At 37.0% G+C, this 19,627-nt stretch overlaps 1 protein-coding gene across 7 annotated transcripts in view; it reads left to right on the top strand.

Annotated features, from left to right (window-relative positions):
• The window catches only part of GckIII (Germinal centre kinase III), a 222,135-nt gene that overhangs the window by 135,272 nt on the left and 67,236 nt on the right, over positions 1–19,627 (top strand). For 4 of the 7 annotated variants that reach the window (XM_065228178.1, XM_065228179.1, XM_065228180.1 and 1 more), the window contains exon 2: positions 6,681–7,602. The exons of the other annotated variants lie outside the window; for them this stretch is intronic. In XM_065228178.1, coding sequence (XP_065084250.1) covers positions 7,063–7,602 — 540 coding nt within the window. In that variant the 5' untranslated portion in view covers positions 6,681–7,062. The remainder of the gene's footprint in view (positions 1–6,680; positions 7,603–19,627) is intronic. 7 annotated transcript variants of the gene reach the window in all.

Here is a 19,627-nt window from a genome sequence, read left to right as displayed (position 1 = left end):
GTTCCTGTTTTCATTTGGATTGGTTGAACATTATCGTAAATTGCGATATAACTATTGATGTAGCCAGGTATTTCTCTAGGGGAAACTCTTATCCATTAATCAAACAGCTTTTCCTAATTTCCTGGGTGTTGATAATTCTACTAAGAACAGCGAAAGTTTTTGATAGTTCTCGACGAACATGTGAAATAGGCCAATGAGCAATTCCACGAAAAATTACGAATCATAACACGCGACATTTTCTGATTTGCATAAAACTTTTCATAATTGTTTGTTAGGGATAATCATTCACATTTTGGCTAAAGTTTGTTATTTTGGGTGTTATATTTTTTAAAAAGACGTTTCACTTTTTTTTTTTTTTCAATAAATTGTAGCACGAAAATGTCATTTCTGATCTAAATCACGTCTGAAACAAAGTTGTAGAGATAAATAAAATGTATCTTGGAAAAAATACACGGTATTTTTTTATTTTATTTTGGGTAGGTTTTTTGCTGAGTAGTATTTACCACTTTTAATTCTTTCAAAATGTCCTTCTCTAGTAACAATTCAATAACCATTTGGCATCCACTCTGATTTATTATGGTTTTATAACGACAATGAACAATCCATGTAGCATTTCAAAGTGTAAAAAATTCCTGCTAAGTAATTCAGCTTTTTGCTGTTTTTAAAACTGGAAAGAAAGTCAAAAACTGTCTTGTTTTAAAAATAAATTTAAAACAGTTCTCGATCCTTCCTTAAAACTGTTATGTAATTCAAGCATAAACGTCATTAGCAATTGTTTAGTAATGTCTTGATATAATACTCTATCATTATAATCATATATCATTATAAAAGCAACCATAAAACCATTAGGTTTTGCATTAGAGTAAAAAGCATTTATTGTTCATTTTTAGGATTTTTAAAGTGCATCATAAACTTCCTAATTACTCTGTTCACAAATTGAGCTTAAAAGATGGTTCCTCGTAGTTAATCAAAACTAAATTTATGACAAGGAAATCTTGAAGGATAGAGCAGTAGGATCAAAAATTCAAGCGATTTCAGTAAAATTTACTTCTTTAGAAGAACCAGTATACCATCAACGACTGACCATCTGGTGGAGAAGAGTAAAGTGAGCGTGGCCCTCGAATTCATAAAACATTGTCGAAAGTTATCCAGATCTTGCGAATAGATGACAATCGAAATAACAACCATCAGCAAACCACTGAAGTTGTTAATTAGCGGAGATTAGCTGGTTTCCGATCCAATAGCAGCGATTTTATTCGGCGAAAGAATCAACTTTTTGAAAATTTAATTCAAGCGTACATCGCTGCATCGTTGGATGGTGCACTTCTGTAACCACCCGGAAGAAGGGGATCTTTTTCGGGAACGATTGCGCTTCCAGCTGTAAAACAGTATCGCAAACAATCTGAATAACTGCTCCCAATCCATCGGGAGAAAACCGCCTGGAAGAACCCTGGATCCCACAGCGGAACTTTCGAAAGATAAACAAACTTTGACGTTTAACTTTTTACATGCAAGTTTGCCTCCATAAATGTTGCCATTAATCTGAACGGGTTACAATCAAGCAAAATGGCTTTGGATATATACAATTCAGCCTGCAAGCTTTCACCATAAAAGCCATTTTAAAACCTTATGAATTTGTTAAGGATTTCTTGAAAGCAAAACAACTTTTTCACAAATGACCCATGCAAATCAAATTTTATGCCACCGCCATGTTACAATTAGTTTGCTTGTTTTTTTACAATCTTCGTTTTCAATCCACATTCACTTGGATATAAGTATATTTTGATTAATTTAGCACTGAGCAAGGATTTTGATTAATTTAGCACATTTAAAGGCGAAAATCATTAAAAAATCTCAACCAAGCTCGATGTGAAGATTATTATTTTTTCAATGTGAAATAATTAATCAAATCTAAATTCACGTAAATTTCACATAACATTTAATATGGCACATAAAACAAGACCACTTAAAGAGACCTACTGTAATACATTTATTACACGAGATTTTCGTACCATCAGTTTCTATTTTAATTATTATGATAAGATCGGATTCATAAATCCTTTTCGATCTTGATTGATGCTTTTTTCTAGTGGATTTTTCAAGCGGCTAGGGGAAATGGCTCGGAAAGGGTTTTAATTGTTGCTAAATAGTTTTTATTGTAGTTTTCAAATGGTTCCCAATGCGTTCGTCATTCAACCTTTTGCAGTAAATCAATCTTGAAGAGCTTCGAGAATACACCCTTCAGAACGTTCTCCAGGGTGGGCCAACTAGACATATTCTAGTCTTGATGAGGTTTTGGTGGATGCATTCATGACAAAATAGCCTTGACCAAGGTTTTATGAATGTTGTTTTATAGTTGCTTTGTAGTATTTCATAAAACTTAAAATGTTACTTGGGTTGTACGCTTATTTATGTAACTTCTACACAGGAGATAATATATGAGACATTTTAAGACGTTTTCTTCGTTCAAATATTTTTTCCAAAATGTTCTTGTTGAACGATTTTTGTCAATTTTCAAATGTTCATAATTTTAAATAATCCAAAAGTTTGCAATTTCTGTAGGCTTTTTTTAAATATTTAGTATTAAACACTTTTTTGTAATTTTTTCTCAAAACTTACAGTGTATGTATATTTTTCCAGCAAAAAAAAATATTTTTTTACGTCATTTAGATCAGAAGTGACGTTTTCGTGTTACAATTTATTGAAAAATGTCAAAGAAGCCATTTTGAAAAAGAAATTAAAAGATCCAAAATGGCAGAATTTTAGCAAAAACGTGAATGATTGCACATTATATACAATTATGCACAGTTGCATGCAAATCAGGTCAAACCATAATTTTCGTTTTGCAATGTAGATTGGAACTGCTCAAATGACTAAAAGGGTTTTAGAGCAACTTATGAAAAGGGCCTATGTGTATGCAAGTGTAAAAAAAAAAATACTTTAAACTTTGATAACTCGCGGATCAGGATTAATTCAAGCAAAGCAACAGCTGGTAGACCCATGGGGGTAACAATTAACAAATTCGTCCTAGCTCACATCAATGTGATGAATATAACGGTTAGGATGACGGTATCAGACTACTCTTTCTAGCACTGCGATGCAAATAAGAAATAGTACGCTGTTTTGTTCTGTCATACCTTCGACAGTTTTACCGCTGTCAGTTTGCCAAAAGGGTTAGATTGTCCAAAAATGCCAAAGCTACTACGGTTCATCTATATGTAGTTGTCAGGGATAGAGTCCCGCTGGGTAGAGCACGTTTTATCGTAATAGTTTTTATCAGATTGTGTTGTTACTTTGCGTGTGCGTATTGAGTTTCATGAGAAATAGACTTAAAAACTTCGTTTACATTAGTCTCATTAGCTCTTTTCACATGTTCGTGTAGAGTTGCGGCTAAATGCGGCAAAGCCGCACCATTAAAATCAATCCACACACTTATATCCCACGCTAATGACAAATTTAGACTATTTTTCAAAGACCCAAACTAAGAAAATTCTAGACCAAGAAAAAAAATTGAAGATCTCTAACCCTTAGGGTTATTTTAACCCCAGGCCACTTTGACAGGCTAGAACTTTTTGTATTTACTCATAAATTTGTTTTACTCTTTCGTGATTAGGTGTGTCCTCGGTGAGTCTGTATTACTAGATGAAATCTGCTCCAAAATACTTGAAACAATATCTCTTTTTTAACTAGTTCGTTTATTTACTAGGCTCAGTCGTGTGTGACACTTTGCGGAGCCAAAAATTAATAATGGTTGCATTTACATTTTAAACAGCAGTAGTTCTAGGTTAGTATTGGGTACCAATTACTCGTGGCGGGCTCGAGGTTAATGGGTAACAATTTCGATTCGAAAGAGCTAAGTAGGAAACAGGTTTCTGAAGCCTTTTTCAGATACTACTCCTGAACGGTTGACCAAATGCTTGCTGAGCAGGCGCAAGTAACACAGAAATAGGTGGATAATGAGACTGGGACACAATGGCTGGAAAATGTTTGGAAAGGAGGGGATGGTCAGCTCAAACTCTAACATCAGACAAACAAAGGAATTCGAATTACTTCACGGAAGGGTTGTCTACCTCGGGCCACTAGGGTATCCAATAGACGTGCTCTGGAGGCGTCATTACCCGGACAATGCCAAACTGCGTGATGGATGTCATCATAACCGGTTCTGCACCTACATATCTTGCGGTCAACGAGGTTTATTCTGTAGAGACGTGCGTCTAGCGAGTAGTGGTTGGACATAAGACTTTACATCACACGAATGAAGCCACGACTTACATCCAGACCTTTGAACCACGCTTTTGATGAAACATTTGGAATAATGGAATGTAATCACCGCCCAAGAGAATTACTTGTCCAATCGTTTTGCCAACTTAGAAGAGAACTCTGTCGAACTAATGAAAAAAATCTTCATGTGAAATTCTTCTATCATAAATCTCGCCTTTTTGTGCGTCCACCTTTGCGAGAGAGTCTGCCTTCTCATTGCCTGGGCTTGAGCAATGTGAGGGGACCTTGACTTTTTTTTACCTAGGGGATGAGTACTTAAGTACTTAAGATTTTGATAAGTTCTTTAGTGGGAATGACACTGATGAAGACTGCACATTATAGTCGAAACGTATCTGTCATGGATACCAAAATTAATTTAGTGGAATTAAATAGAAGATAACATCTTTTGCTGGTTCATAAATCCACTACTTTAAATATTAATACAAAAATCCTCACAACTGCATTTTTGATAAAATAGTCAATATAGTTAAACAATTCTTTATTCACCTTCCTTTGCATGTCAAGGGACTAAAAGGTTGAATGTAACTTAAAGTGATAAAAGGTCCACCATTTCGAAAAAAAATCAAGATCAAAAATGGCCGAAGTTTAGCAAAAAATGTGAATCGTTGCGCATAGCAAACAGTTATGCAATGTTTCATGCAAATCTGAGCTGGCCGAGTTTTTCCGATCCGTCATTTGGCGTGGAACTAACTGCTCCATTCGACCGTTAATCCCTTTCATTTCATGCCAAGGTGACCTTTTGTCACTGAGAAGGTTTAGGTCAAATAGCTTAAAAAAATGATATTTGATTGCTCGTCCTTCTCCGATTTGCAGGAAACTTTGCATAATTATTTGTTATGGGCAATCATTCACATTGTTGTAAAAAATCGGCCATGTTGAATTTTGATTTTTTTTTTCAAAATAGCGTCCAATGGCTTTGACATTTTTCAATAAATTGTATTACGAAAATTTCACTTCTGATCGAAATGTCGTCAGAGATTAAGTTGTTGAGAAAAGTAAAATCTTGGAAAAAAATATACACAGCATTTGTTTTAATTCATTTTCAATAAAAATCCCAAAAAGTGATAAAAATTAAAATGTTTAAAAAAGCATATATTCAACTTTAATTAATTTTGTTCAAAAAAAGCTTATGAAAAATGCAAACTTTTGGAATATTTGAAACCATGGACACTTGAAAATCGACTTTATTTTTCTCTACAACTTTGTGTCTGACGTCATTTCGATCATTAATGATGTTTTCGTGCTCAAATTTATTGAAAAATATAAAAGACGCCATTTTGGAAGAAAATGCAAGATCCAACATGGTCGAATTTTTGCAAAAATGTGAATGATTGTCCACAACAGAATAATGCTTTAAGTTTCATGCAAATCGGAGAAGGCCGAGTTTTTCCGATGCCGATGTTTTTTTTTTGTCAAATCCAACGTTACGTATGGAAAGATACAAGAGATTAGAAGTCATCTATAGTAGAATCATTCCGTTCGTATCTATTATCATATCATATCATTAGATCAAAAAGGCTACTGATCCAAATGGTCATTGATCAAGATATAGAACATCAAAGTTTTTCTAGCAAATAATTCCGTACCAACCACTACAATATGATTGATTTTGCACCTTTCCTTAAATCACCTATGAATCCTAGTAATCAGTCCCCTACGTACTATCGCTCAAGCGTACATCGCTATTCATCACACAGCTTAATTACCTCCGGCAAGCGAATGACCTTTCCTCAAATCAAAGCTGCCTTCCTCAATCAATGTCCAGTCTTGTCGAAATCCGATTCATTTTCATTTAAATTAAAACTCGAATAGTCCGAAGGTCAAGCGCCTTCGCTGGTTGCATGATCCATAGCTGTTCGTTCGTGGCAACATTCCATCATGCCATACCGAGCAAGACGACCATAGCGAGTCGTCTGACATTTCAGAAGCTTTAAAGCAGAACAGCCTACAACTTCAACGTTTAGTCTGCGGTCTTGTACCCTGAAAAAGGGTTGAAGTAACCCGTCGAAGAAGGAGATACCGGAAGGCACACCTCGGATTGGCGCGGGAGTGGACGACGCAATTTTAATCAGATAACCCTAATTAAGTTTCATAACCCAAGCGATGGTAACGTTGTTGATTAACCCCGTCGCGGCAAGTTCTATATTATCTTAACGAGCGCTTTGTCGGGTGTCCCCCAAATCCAACGAATGGCAATGAGCTGCGCGCGCCCTTCCTCAGCAAACAAACACGTCCAGCAAGCATATGTGCCGGTTGTTTTGTGATATCGGAGCAAGAGTTTGTACACTAACTACTGGCTAGCAGCAAAACCACGGGCGACAGAAACAGAAATTCCACCTGTTCTGCGTTTTACATTTTTTTTTTTCAACTTTGTTATTGTCATTTTTTCTTCCATTTAGAGTGCCAGTGTGACGCGATGCGTGAAATTTAGGTGTTTTACATCGACTTCCAACCGGGCCGGCAGCGAACAACGGATCCATTTGTAACCGAGTGCTTCAATTACGACGAGTGAATGGAAAACGACGTCTACCATGTATCTGGTTTCACTATTGGTTCAAGTGCCATTTTGTGTGTGCGTGTGTGTTTGAAGCAAGTGTAATCGTACCGTGAAAATATCAACATCGACAACAAGAAAATATCATCAAAGCATAGGCCAAAGTGATACAGCCAGTGAGTGCAAGTTTCAAATGATTTCACCCAGCTCTGGTGGTGAAGATCATGCGCGATATTAGCAAAGTGGAAAGTTAACCTAAGCCCCCAAGTAGATACAACGAAAATTGCATGAAGCGAGACGAGGAACGTGCTCGCAAGATGTGGAGGGATATCGGTGTGGCTGCAATGCAGCAGCAGCAGCAGCATGGCCCAAACTCTCTACATCACCACCCGCACTACAACGGGAACGGTCCCGGTGTTCCGGGGACACCCAACAATCCCCACTGGAACCAACCGGGTTACCGCAATTCCTACAGTTTACCACACCCTAGCCAGAGCCCCGGTCAAAACGGGCGCTTCCAGCAGCACTACGAAATCAAGCCCCTTTCACAGTCTCCATCGTTTCAAGAGATTTCAGCTGGGAACTACAACGGAAGTTCCCCGTACCCCATTAAGTCGAGGCCTTTGTCGATGTACGAAATCGGCAATGGCTCCCCTAGCCAACAGTTGCATTCTCTACCTCCCAACTTTGTGCCACATCAGAACAGATCGAACGGTCGGCCATCTATGGCGGGTCCTCCACCACCTAACCCGCGACAGCAACTACAACAGCAACAGCAGCAGCTGCAGCAGCATTCCAACGGCCTACGACAACAGCCGGAAGAATTGGTAAGCACACATCATGCCATGAATGACATCCCTCCGGGGTGATTAATTGGGATTGGGGGCAAGTAATCACAATATAATGATGCATGAGGGGTACCCAACCCTGCATCCGCTGTTGTTCGATGAGTTACTCAAGCGAAGGGCGTGCTGTTTGATTGATGTTGATGGAATATGCGATGTAACAGATTGAAAGGTTTTACGCCGGTATGGAGCAATGGGATGTAGGAGTAACGCTCCCGATCGTGCGTCACTGGGTTGAACTAAGTTGAGCTGCAATGTTAGTAGGGTAAGGTGGGGCAAGATGGGTCAGCTACTTGATTTATTTATTTATTTGATTGTCAACATCAACAGGTTCAATGTAGCCCCAATGCTGTTCTGAAAATGCAAACCATTATTAGGGTTGCATTGATTTGGTTGATTTTGACAACAAATTAATTGATAAACGTTAGCCCATCTTTCATTGTTTCTCATCTTACCTACATTTCACTACTTACTATTTCAAGAAGCTATAGTGATATCTAATCATACTAATATAAATTGTGTCAAAGGCTCTTTGTTCCATCCTCAGGAAAATAACTCTGATCATTTTGAAATAATGCTCAATTTTGGAAAAATTAGTTTAAAAAAATATTCTTCTACAATTGCTTTGATTTTAGATACTCTATTACTCTCCGAGGTTTTCCGTATCCATCTCTGCTTACGGGTCTGCCCCACCGTTTTTGACACCTCATACATTTGTGTGATGAGTATGATTCATTAATTAAATTTCGATCAAGTCTTATTATTAGTTAGCATCAAATGTTCATGCATTACAATGGTTATCAAGCACGTGGCACATCTCAGCAGCTCCACGCCAAATGATGAATCGATCAGACTCGATAAAATTCGACGATTTAGAACATTGCAAATTTTTCGAATTTTTTAATAAATCGTAGCACGAAAACATCACTTCTAATCGAAATGACGCCTTAGACAAAATTGCCTGACAATAAATCTGCGTAGTCGAGGTCATACCGCGGATAGCAAAGGGAAGCGAGAGCACACCACGCAACTCTGCAACACAAGAAAAAACGTCTGCAAAACCTTATTCAATAAAATCAAGTGATCGCGTACGGAAGTGCAAACTAATACAATACGACCACCGGTCAACAAAAATACATCCGAAAATCCAAAGCTACCCAACCAATCCCTCTTCCATATCACTCCAATTTTTCCCAGCCAGCTCCATCATCACCATCATTCGCTCCCAGAAGTGACGTTTTCGTGCTACTATTTATTAAAAAAAATGCCAAAAATCGTAGTTTTGATAAAATTTACAATGGTTAAAATTACCGAATTATAGCACAAATGTGAATAATTGCCATACAAAGTTTCATGCAAATCGTAGAAGGTAGTGTTACACATTGTTTTGTTGCATTTGGCCAAATTTTTATATAGGTTACAACTAGTGTTTCCATTTTCTGGCATTTTTAATATACACGGGAATATAAATAGTTCTTCGCGGGAATTCCCAGGATTCGTGATTTTCATTATTCTGTTCATTTTTTGCAGTCATTGTAAATATTTTTCAAAGAGTTTGTCTTCTTGTTGGATCAGACCACAATAAAATAAAAAAATGTCGAGAATTTGTTTTATGGCAGTAACGAACGCATTTTTTACGCAAAAAGGATATACAAGGCATTTGGCACACTCTGGGTAATATCCTGAAAACTTAGGCCTACATAGATAATAATGCGAAGATATGGGCCATAACAAGCTAACTTCTTGTTGTGGTACAATCATGGGCCTGTAGCATAATTAATTCTACAATAATTTATTGTATATAATACCCTCCCCAGGGATACCAAATTTGAAGACCTGTCTTTATTTTGATGACTTTAGGATTTCTGTGAAGATAGTTTTCTTCCGCAACTTTATCCATGTTACATATGTTGCTATGAACTTCTTCAAACATACCGGAAGAACCTCTACACTTTATACGAAGATTCCTGAACAGTCCCTGAAATAAAACGGATTTTTTCCAAACTCCCAGGAACAGGATGGCAAGTGAACCAGGAAAACCGGGAAAAAGTCGGGAATTTATTTTCACCAGGAAAAACCGGGAAAAAACCAGGAATTTCATAAGTCCACCAGGAAAATAATCTTGTTTGTATAATTTAAATAGGTTTTAAATTTTATGTATGTCAAAGTTTCTTTTTATAATCAGGTCAAAACTAACCATTTTGTTCAAGCTAAATCTTTCACACAACTTAACATTGATGAACAAAATTTACCCTGAGAATTTAGTAAATGTATTTTGTATTTATTTTTAATTTTTTTTTTCTCGAATCAATTGCATGTATGATTTGTGCTTAATTTATAGCAGACTTAAGCAGTGCCGACGCGTAACTACTTTGAAGTACCTGTTCAACATGTTCAATAAAAAAGTTCTATTTATAAAAACTTCAGATAAGGCCTTCGAACTTCATGCAAGTTCTACAAAATTCGGGAAAGTCTAACAAGTTTCAGGAAAATCCTGTGAACTACTGTGATCAGGAAATCTCTCCGAACCTTCAGAGAAGTTCTACAAATTTCAGAGAAGTCTTACGAACTTCAGGGAAGTCCTTTAATCTTTGGGTAATAACTACGAAGTTTACAGAATTTTCTACAGATTTGATGTAACTTCTACGACATTTAGGCATTGCTTAAAACTTAAGGATAACTATGGCACTTATGGATTTTTTCCGAGCTTCAGAGAAGTCTTCGATACTCTTGGGAAGTCCTATAAACTTAGCATAGTTCTCCTAACTCAAAAAAGTTCCTAGAGCTTCCGAGAAGTCGATTGAACTACAGGTAGTCCTACAAAATTCATGGGAGCTCTCCAAACTTCAGGGAATTTCCAAGAAATTAAGGAAAGACCCACAAACTTTTGGAAAACCCTTCGATATCTAAAGCCTTATGAACTTCAGGGAAGCTCTTCTAAATTTAGGGTCCTCATATATTCAGTTAAGTCCTTCAAACTTCAGGGAAGTCCTCAGATCTTCGAGAAAGTTCTTCGAACTTGAAGGAAGTCTTACGAACTTCTGAGAATTTCTACGAACTTCATGGTACTTCTACGATATTTTAGAAATTCCTATGAATTTAAAAAAAACACCGAACTTCAGGGAAGTCCTAAGATCTTAAAAAAAAAGTCCTTCGAACTTCGGGGAAGTCCCATGAAATTCGGGCAATACAAACTTCAATGAACCCTTCAGGAAAGACCTTAACGCTTCAGGGAAGTTCTACGAACTTTAAGGAGTTTCTATGAACTTCAGCAGTCAGTCTTTTTAATAATAAGAGCTATTAAGCCAGCGTTGCTTATGAAATATTTTAATCATATAATTTTGAAATCATGTTGTAATCAAAATTCCGCTAAATAAGATCTTTAATATTTGACAATTTGCGGAAAATTTAAACAAACTGGAAATCCGTAAAATTGTTAGAAGCAAAGGTTTTTTTCAAAGAGTCTTCATTCATATCACACTTCGCAATTTCACCTTGAGATAAAGTAAAAAAAATCGCAGTTTCAAAAACAGAAATCTCAAGATTTAGGGCCTTATAGATCTCTAAATTTCAGACATTAGATAAGGCTCCGCGCTAGTCCGTCGTATCTCAGCTTTTCTTCGTCATACACCCCTAAAATCCCTCATTTTACAGATTATCGCAAATGTTTCAGTATCAATCGTAATTAATCTTGTAATCACTCATGTTTTTTTGCAAAAACATGAGTGAAAACGCTTTGCTATTATAGTTTTAGCACATAGAACGGAAATAAGCGTCATGATACGACGAAGTAGCGCGGGCATTCACAAGAACCTTAATACCTAATTTGGTTTGTGAAATTCCGCATTGCGCGAAGAATGATGGTACAAATTGTAAATTGTAAAAATTGCTTTTTTTTTAAAACATGGTTTTTAAAACCAGGAAATTTTTAAATCATTGGCCAGGAAAACCAGGAAAAAATCAGGAATTTCAAAATGGAAATTCACATGCCATTCTGCAGGAAGTTCAGAAAGCTTAAGATCCTTTCAAGAAGTTCAGAAAGAGTAAGATCTCTCAAAAACTGATAAGAAGTTTTTTGAATTCCCAAGAAGTTACCTGAACTATTTAAAAAAAAATTGAGCTCCGATGAAGTTTACTGAGCTTCTGATCAATATGACGAACTTCTAAGAAGTAAAGTGATTTTTTACGAAACTATCTGCACTTTTTTATGTTTAATTAAGTTTCTCGAACTGCTACTAAGTTCGCTGCTCTACTACACTCATTGTACTTCCAAAATTTGTGTTGATTTTGTTTCCTGAAGTTCCACGAAGTTTATTGAATTTGAATTTTGAAAAAAAAAAAAAAAATCATGGTCTAAATTTCATTGATGATTTTAATTCAACACTTCACAGGTTGTGTACAGAATTTTCTCCAACTTCATTATGTAAATTAATAGCATTTTCTTCAATTATTCTTTTAAGTTAAATACTTATAAATATAGTGAATAATGAATTATTATTATTTATTTACTTTATCTTATATTCAATTTTATCTATATCGATTGTTTTATATTTCTTATCTTTTTTTATTTTTTTTATTTTTTAATATTTTTAACTCTATTATCTTTAGGAGGATTGCCTCAATGTTTAAGATTTTTGATTGAAATTAGTAGTTAAATTTATTTAAAATGAACATTTCATGAAGTCAGCGTTAGCTATCGGCAAAAGCAGCTTAAATAAATTTATAAATTGGCTCAGAGTTCGTTTCAAAATTTGTCTAAATCGTTATTGGGATAACATTATCCTTAATGATTGTCCCAAGAATTTCCTTAAGTTTATTGCTCTAAATTTTCTGTGAAATTTCTTTAAAATATTTCTCAGAATATGCACGGTAAACCCTTCAAAATAATCCTAGACTTGTCTTGAGAATTGTATTGGAATCAGGTTCAGCATGATCTTAGATATATTCTGAAAATTCCCTTCGAATTCTTCTTAGAATTACCATTAAACATGTGGATAAAACGTTAAAAAAGTTCAAGGCGTTTATTGGCAACGCTACGAGTCAATTTATTTATGTTATGGTCAACTGGTAAAATATTCACCCCAATGACAGTATACTTATTCTAGACAAATTAACATAAAATACTCTTGAAATTGCACTAATTTCTAAAACGGGAAACATTGAAGTCAAATACATTGTAGCATCTGTTAAAGATGCGATACATCCTCCGCATGGGCTCATTCAATCCGTAGTTGGTTCGTGAGAGGCGGTTGTTCAGGAAGTCATACGATCGTAGATTACGGCGGTGGGTATTGATGTCGATACTACTCAGCAGTGTAGAACAGTCAATGTTTCTCGCCATTGCTACGTTACGTCTCGCATCGTAAAGCTCTAAGTTGATAAGAAAATAACGGATTTCATAGCTATATAGGCAGATTTCTAGGGTCATTCCAGCGAAAATGCCTTAAAGCATACCGGATGAACATACCGGAAGCTTCAATACGCATGGTTTCATTTTGGTAGTATGGAGACCATACGATCGTCGAATACTCCAAAATAGGTCGCACCAACGAACAGTATAATGTTTCAAAGTTATGCCCGTCAGGGTGTAGTCATGGTGAAGAAGCGAACGCTTGCGGCCAAAGGAAATTACAGAGCGTTTCGAGACATTCGGTGACATGCGATTAATAAGACACCACTCAGCGAAGACTTCCAATTCTTGCTGCAAGAAAATGGCATCACTAGGTTCTTTTATCACGAAGAAGAGTTTCAGGTCGTCCGCATACCATAGTTTAAGGCATTTCAGGATGGTATTGACGTCATTAATGTACAACAGAAACCGAAATGGCCCAAGATGGCTACCCCTAGGAAACGCCCGATGTCACAGGGAAGGGTGAAGAAACATAGTCTCCAATCTTGACAGACATGTTTCGACCAGTTAGGTAGGAGAAGAGCCAAGTAAGCAGGCAATCGTGAACACCTATCCTGTCGTATTTAGCCAACGCAATGTCATGGTTCATTTTGTCAAATGCTGTGGAGAGGTCTGTGTAGATGGCATATACTTGATGTAAACTCCCCTTCTTTGATCTTCTCATCATCAGGGATACGTCTTCGTTCACTTTCGAAATCTATAGGAAACCAACAAATATAAAGAGAGTAATACCATGCTCTTCAAACCATTCCTTCAGCACAAAATGGCCGCTCTTCACCGCATGGTTCACAGGATGCAATTTCTTCCTCCTAGCGATTCAGGCAAATCAAAGGAAAAAGCTCACATTTGGTAAATCTCTAGACTTAATGCTTATCAAGAAAAAATAAATCAGGCAGTAATCGATAAAAAAAAACAAGGGACCATGTTAGGCGTACTTTGACAACTCTTACACCAGTAACTGAGGCTTTCAAACGGGTAGCGGTGAATTTCGACAAAAACATTACAAAGAGTAAGTTTAGAAGTTTTGGCCTGGATTTAGTATTCAGCAGCTGGGCATATCAGCTGAAGTCACTGTTAGGATCACAAAAGAATCAATACATGTCTTTTGAAAAGCCGGTGTCTACAAAATCTCTTGTCCAGATTGTAATAACATCTACATAACAGACGAAAAAGACTTTGGAAACAAGGTTTAAATAACAGAGGTAAAAATAAGGCTAACAATGATATGGATAAAGGACTTCATTATGAATTTAAATCCAAGGCTGCAGAACATATCTTTACAAAGGGGCACAATTTGACAAAGGAAAATATTAATATCCTGCGGAGTGTATCTTCACCTTGGAAACTAGACGTAGCAGAAAGTTAAGAAATATTTAAAAATAATCCATCAACATTGCTTAATGGAAATCAAGTAAACGGATACTCTTTAGCATGCTACTTAAAACCACATATCGGAGCATGTCTGTTGGAATCGAAATTTAGGTTCCAACTGGTACTGGTTAGGTTAATGTGACATGGCAGTTGAATACCTGCTGATTTTTAGTACTTATTGATTAGTTTATATGTCGTAGATAAAAGATGGATGCTCAAGACCACTGAAGAATCCATCTTTTATCTACGACCTTTATGCTAAAGGGTGTACCGTTTAAAATCCGCGCACACAAAATTATTTCTCAAAATTCGAGTTTTTATTCTATTTTATTCAGGGAGTTAGTTTTGGCATCATTAATTTAATTTATTTCGCCTTTATATCCGAATGCACGAACCTTGGTCTTAACCCCAGCTATGAGTTTCTGCACGACCTCAGAATCGACAGTGTTTTTTGCAACCCACGCTTTCTTCATTTTTTCTACATTATTCACCACTTTAGGTCATATGCTCCTTCATAATAGCCCAGTATTTTTCTATTGGGCGCAGTTCCGGAGTGTTTGGGGGTTCAGATATTTCGACACGATATCGACATCATTCGCCTTATACCACTCTAGCACATCCTTCGTGTAGTGGCATGATGCCAAATCCGTCCAGAAGATCGTCGGACCGTCGTGAGCCTTCAGGAGAGGGAGAAGCCGCTTTTGAAGACACTCTTCCAAACACACCTGCCAATTAATGGTGCTTGCGGTAACGAAAGGTGTACTCCGCTTTCCGCAAGTTCTCCGGAACATCACACTTATCCTTGGCAGTCACAAACAGGTTTTCTGGAATCTGGTTGAAGTCCGCCTTCACATAAGTCTCGTCATTACGCAGCAGTGTGGTTTCATTGACTTCTGGTCGTATAACTTCCGGCACGGCTTTTTGCGGCCTTATTCTGTTTCTCGTCACGGTTTTTGGACTTCTGAACCTTAAACGTACGTAGCCCAGCTCGAGTTTTGGTATTCTGCAACTTTTTAGCCACATCTCGAACTGATGCGATCGGTTTTCGTTTACATAAAGGCCCCAACCACACGTTTATGTACGTTCTCGTTAACCTGACGGCCTTTTTTCCGGATCTTCGCTTCCGATCAATAGTCAGACGTTCTTCGAACCGTTTTATGATACCAGACACCGTGGAATTCGCAATTCTCAACTTTTTTTTCCGATGGCACGATGCGACAGATCCTTATTCTAAAAGTACTCATGCAAAACTTTTTCGCGCACGCACTGTTTTTTTGACGCCATTTTGAAAGCATTTGCGCACCTGATGAAATCAATTCGCAGAGTGTAAACAATACACATTAAACTATGTCTACGCAAAATTTCAATTAATTTTACCCAACAGATCAAAAGTTAGAGCAATTTGAGTGTGTGCGGATTTTAAACGGTTTGCGCTATTAGTGATTAAATTTAAATTATCTTAAATATGTACCTTGAATTTTTATCATTAACATTGACTACATCAGGAAAGGTAACTTTCTTTTACCTTTTCAGGGTGTCCACCAAACCGGGAAAATCAGGAAATCCGGGAGAAAACCGGGATTTCGTATTTGCGAGGAAACATGCGGCAAACCCAAATCGCACCGGGAAAGATCATATAAATCATCCCATGTAACAATTTTGGTTTTATCATAGTCTTGCAGGCCATAATCTGGTATTCAAGAATCATTTAAACCTTTATAAATCTTGCAATGTTACTTGGAATCAATTAAATTTATATTACAAACATCATTATTTTCTCTCGTTTAAACATCTGTTTACAACTTTCATATTATGTCATTCACTGTGGTAAAGTATTAAAAAAAATCGCAATCTGTCGCGATTTTGCCGTTATTCCTACTACGATAGCTTAAAGAGTAATTTTTAGAATTTCTTTTGGTGTGATTATAATAAAAAAAATAAAGATCTGAACTGCAGGTATTTTGGAAAACCTAATTAACCAAACCAATTACATTATGGGACTTCACGAAGGTACCCATTCTAGTCGAACCATCGTATATCTAGTTGTGTCTGCAGAACTTCAAGATTTGATATCCGGGATAGTTTGGATAATCCAACAGTGTTATTTTAAAACACAATGAATTTTTTTAAATTATGTTATGAGTCTCCGTGAAGTACAAAAATCAGCGGCGCCGGTGGTGTAGTCGTAAGCGTGATTACCGCTCACCCCAGCAGACCTGGGTTCAATCCCAGTCGGCGCCGCCGGGATGTTCTGAGGCATAACATCTCTGATCACGCCTTCCTTCGGAAGAGAAATAAAACCGTTGGTCCCCGGTTCATGAGTTGATGTGTCGATAGGGTAGGGTCCAGGTGTGGGAGCTGCATCCCTGGCGTCGGTAGCATTGGTGCTCAGCACGGAAAACAAGATCGACGGAAAACAAATCAAGAAAAAAAAAGAAGTACAAAATGCTCTAAAATTCTGAGTGAGCATCGAACAAGGTTTCGATTAACCTGTAAAATGTCTCCAGGACGATTTGGAGAATGATACATATTTTGGTAACACATCTTTGTATTCCACAAAATGTTATCTGCCTAATAGAACTTCAAGGTCTAAACTCCTGGAAAATTTGAAGAACGTTTAATACTGCGTTTCTCCTGCATTGATATTGATATATGCTTTTTCCTACATAACAAAACAAGATTTTACACTGTTATACTAGATACTCTTTGATTTTATACGAATTCATGATTCCATGCGATTTTCTAGATCTCAACTCATATTTTTTTCTACAAAGTAGACGCATTATAGAGCGATTCTGCTCAAAAAATATATGATTAACTTTAAAAGGTTATTTTTGAACGCCTTTTAATTTAAGGCAGGGGTGATGTTTGAGTTGGGTTTATTATTAAAAAAAACCGGGAAAACCCGGGAATTTAAAAAAATTATTTTAATGGATTGGGTGTCAGGGACCAGGGTGGCTTAAAATATTGATAAATGGGAAAGAATATTTAAATACCATGGTATGAATGATAAGTAGTCTTTTTACAGTGATCACAATCGGTTGGCAGTTAGGGGGTGTCACACGATTCAGATTGGACGAAAAACCAAGAAGAAAAAGAAGAAGGATAACGATAAATTAGTTTTAATCTGTTCTAGGTTGTAGGTTTTAATAATAGAGGTTAAAAATGGAAATTTTGAAACGCCGCTCATTTTAAATCTTCAAACATATGAAAACTTCTGTCAAATAAAAAAAATTGTTTTCAGAAATATAATTAATTTGAATTAGGGAAATAGTGCCCTGTTCCCTGGTATTATCTGAAAAGTTACCTTAATGTTTTGGCCCGTTGTTAATGATGTGTTTATTTTCTTTTTTACAGGTAAGATTATTTCTGCAAGCCATTGGTATAGATTAAACGATATCTGCAGGTATGATTCTTCTCATTATCATAAATCCACAGTAAGTAGAATCATGCGACATCGATTACGGTATGGTAGAAATGGCTTCCAGTGACAAAGCTCTCCAAGAACCTTCTGCATCCCAGTACGGAATGCTTCCAAAGCCCAAAAACACACGCTCACGCCAGTCACGATGACAAATATTTAAACTTAATTACAACCCAGTCAGCAACAGCTGATGATGATTGCCAGTGTCGGTTGTAATTACACAACACTTCGGTGACTTTTACGGCAGCAGTTTACACAGAAGCATACTTACAATGACGACGGCAGCAAAACTAGCATTCCCTAGCTCGAAACTTTTGCAGTCATTGCAATTCGAGCCATAAACAGCTGACTATGTCGGCACTGCTATGAGCACACGAATTCGACGTGAGTCGTGATTTATGAAATAGACTGTCTCAATCACCGGCCCTATTTTTCGATTCATAATGACTTAGCGCTCCATTTGTTTGATGCACAAAAGAGAAACGCGCGCAATTTCGACAGCAACAACGTGTCATACGACGAATCGTGTCAATCTAGGAGTGGATCATATTTTTTCACTTTCATCTCTTCTGGTACGATGAACGTTTAGGCCTATCAAACAATAACGCGCCCCGTTAGATTGGTGAAATTCTTCAAGCAGCAACATTAATGATAATAATGACTTCGACTATGTTTGAAGGGGAAACATCAGACTCTCGCAAACTATGCCAAACTTGGTTCGACGTGGTGCGCTGGTTCGAAAGCTGCTAGAGTAAAGCGAAATATGTAATCCAAAACAGCAGTCGGTATGTGCTGCTTCAGAGGTCGAGATAAGGAAGGGAAAATTAGTTCATCAGACCACTTCAGCGCAAGCGAACCGAAAGAATTGTCCACTTACAAGGGCGATTTGGCGCTTTTTCCAGAGTTTGATGGATCCCAGAAGTAATCGTAACATGATTTCAATACCTTTTCCTCTTTTACCGGAATAGTAACAAACAACAACAATGAGAAGGCAATTTTCATTAGACCGCTTAATTCCATCCGTCTATGATGGGGCTGGATACGTTCACCGGGATGAATATAGAGCCGCAAAAATTGCATCAAATTCTCGATCTACTGCGAGCCGCTGCTGAACTGATGATGATGTTGCCAAAGTTGCTACTACGAATACGTCATGGAAACGTGACCGCTGGCGCTTGGGATTGGAACTGATTTTACTGTTTTTGTTTTCCTCTGTCTATTTGAGATGTATTTGAACGAAAAAATCAGTCAGTGGAGCAGTTTAGGAAGATCAAATTACGCTACCGGAGGTCTCTCGAATGCGATAATAAAAGTGTAGTTGTGCAATTAGCAAAACGTGTTAAAAATGCAATGCGCATTTACGCTTACTCAGGGGCAAGGTAATTATTCGCAGATGAATAATTATCGGTGGAACATTACATAGGGGAAATGGATGTAATGTTGGCCTAAATGCCTCTAATTTGGGCCCATACATAAACTCAGCAATCGACTAAATTTTCAACAGCGACCAAAAAATATCCATTAGCACCGTCTCAATGACGTGTTCATCTAGATAAAATTGATAAATAGCAGATTTTTAGCGATGTGCCCAATCCTAGATCCATAGGCCAACATTAGAGCAATTTCCCCTATTTGCTGATTTTGTTTACAACTTTTTGATTTTCTGTATTTGAATAGGTAACATGATCTATTTTAAGATTCCGACCTTGATTGTGTTTTAGACATACAACTTTTCAATAGGTTTGAAACATTAAAATTCTTCTTATTTTTGTGGCTTTATAGCTTTCCAGTGGGTTAATTAT

The sequence above is a fragment of the Ochlerotatus camptorhynchus genome, unplaced genomic scaffold, assembly GCF_037179485.1.
Source record: "Ochlerotatus camptorhynchus isolate MF236.1 unplaced genomic scaffold, CSIRO-AGI_Acam_v1.1 ptg000284l, whole genome shotgun sequence".
Lineage (NCBI taxonomy): Eukaryota > Metazoa > Arthropoda > Insecta > Diptera > Culicidae > Ochlerotatus > Ochlerotatus camptorhynchus.
This window is presented reverse-complemented; position numbering and strand designations above follow the sequence as displayed.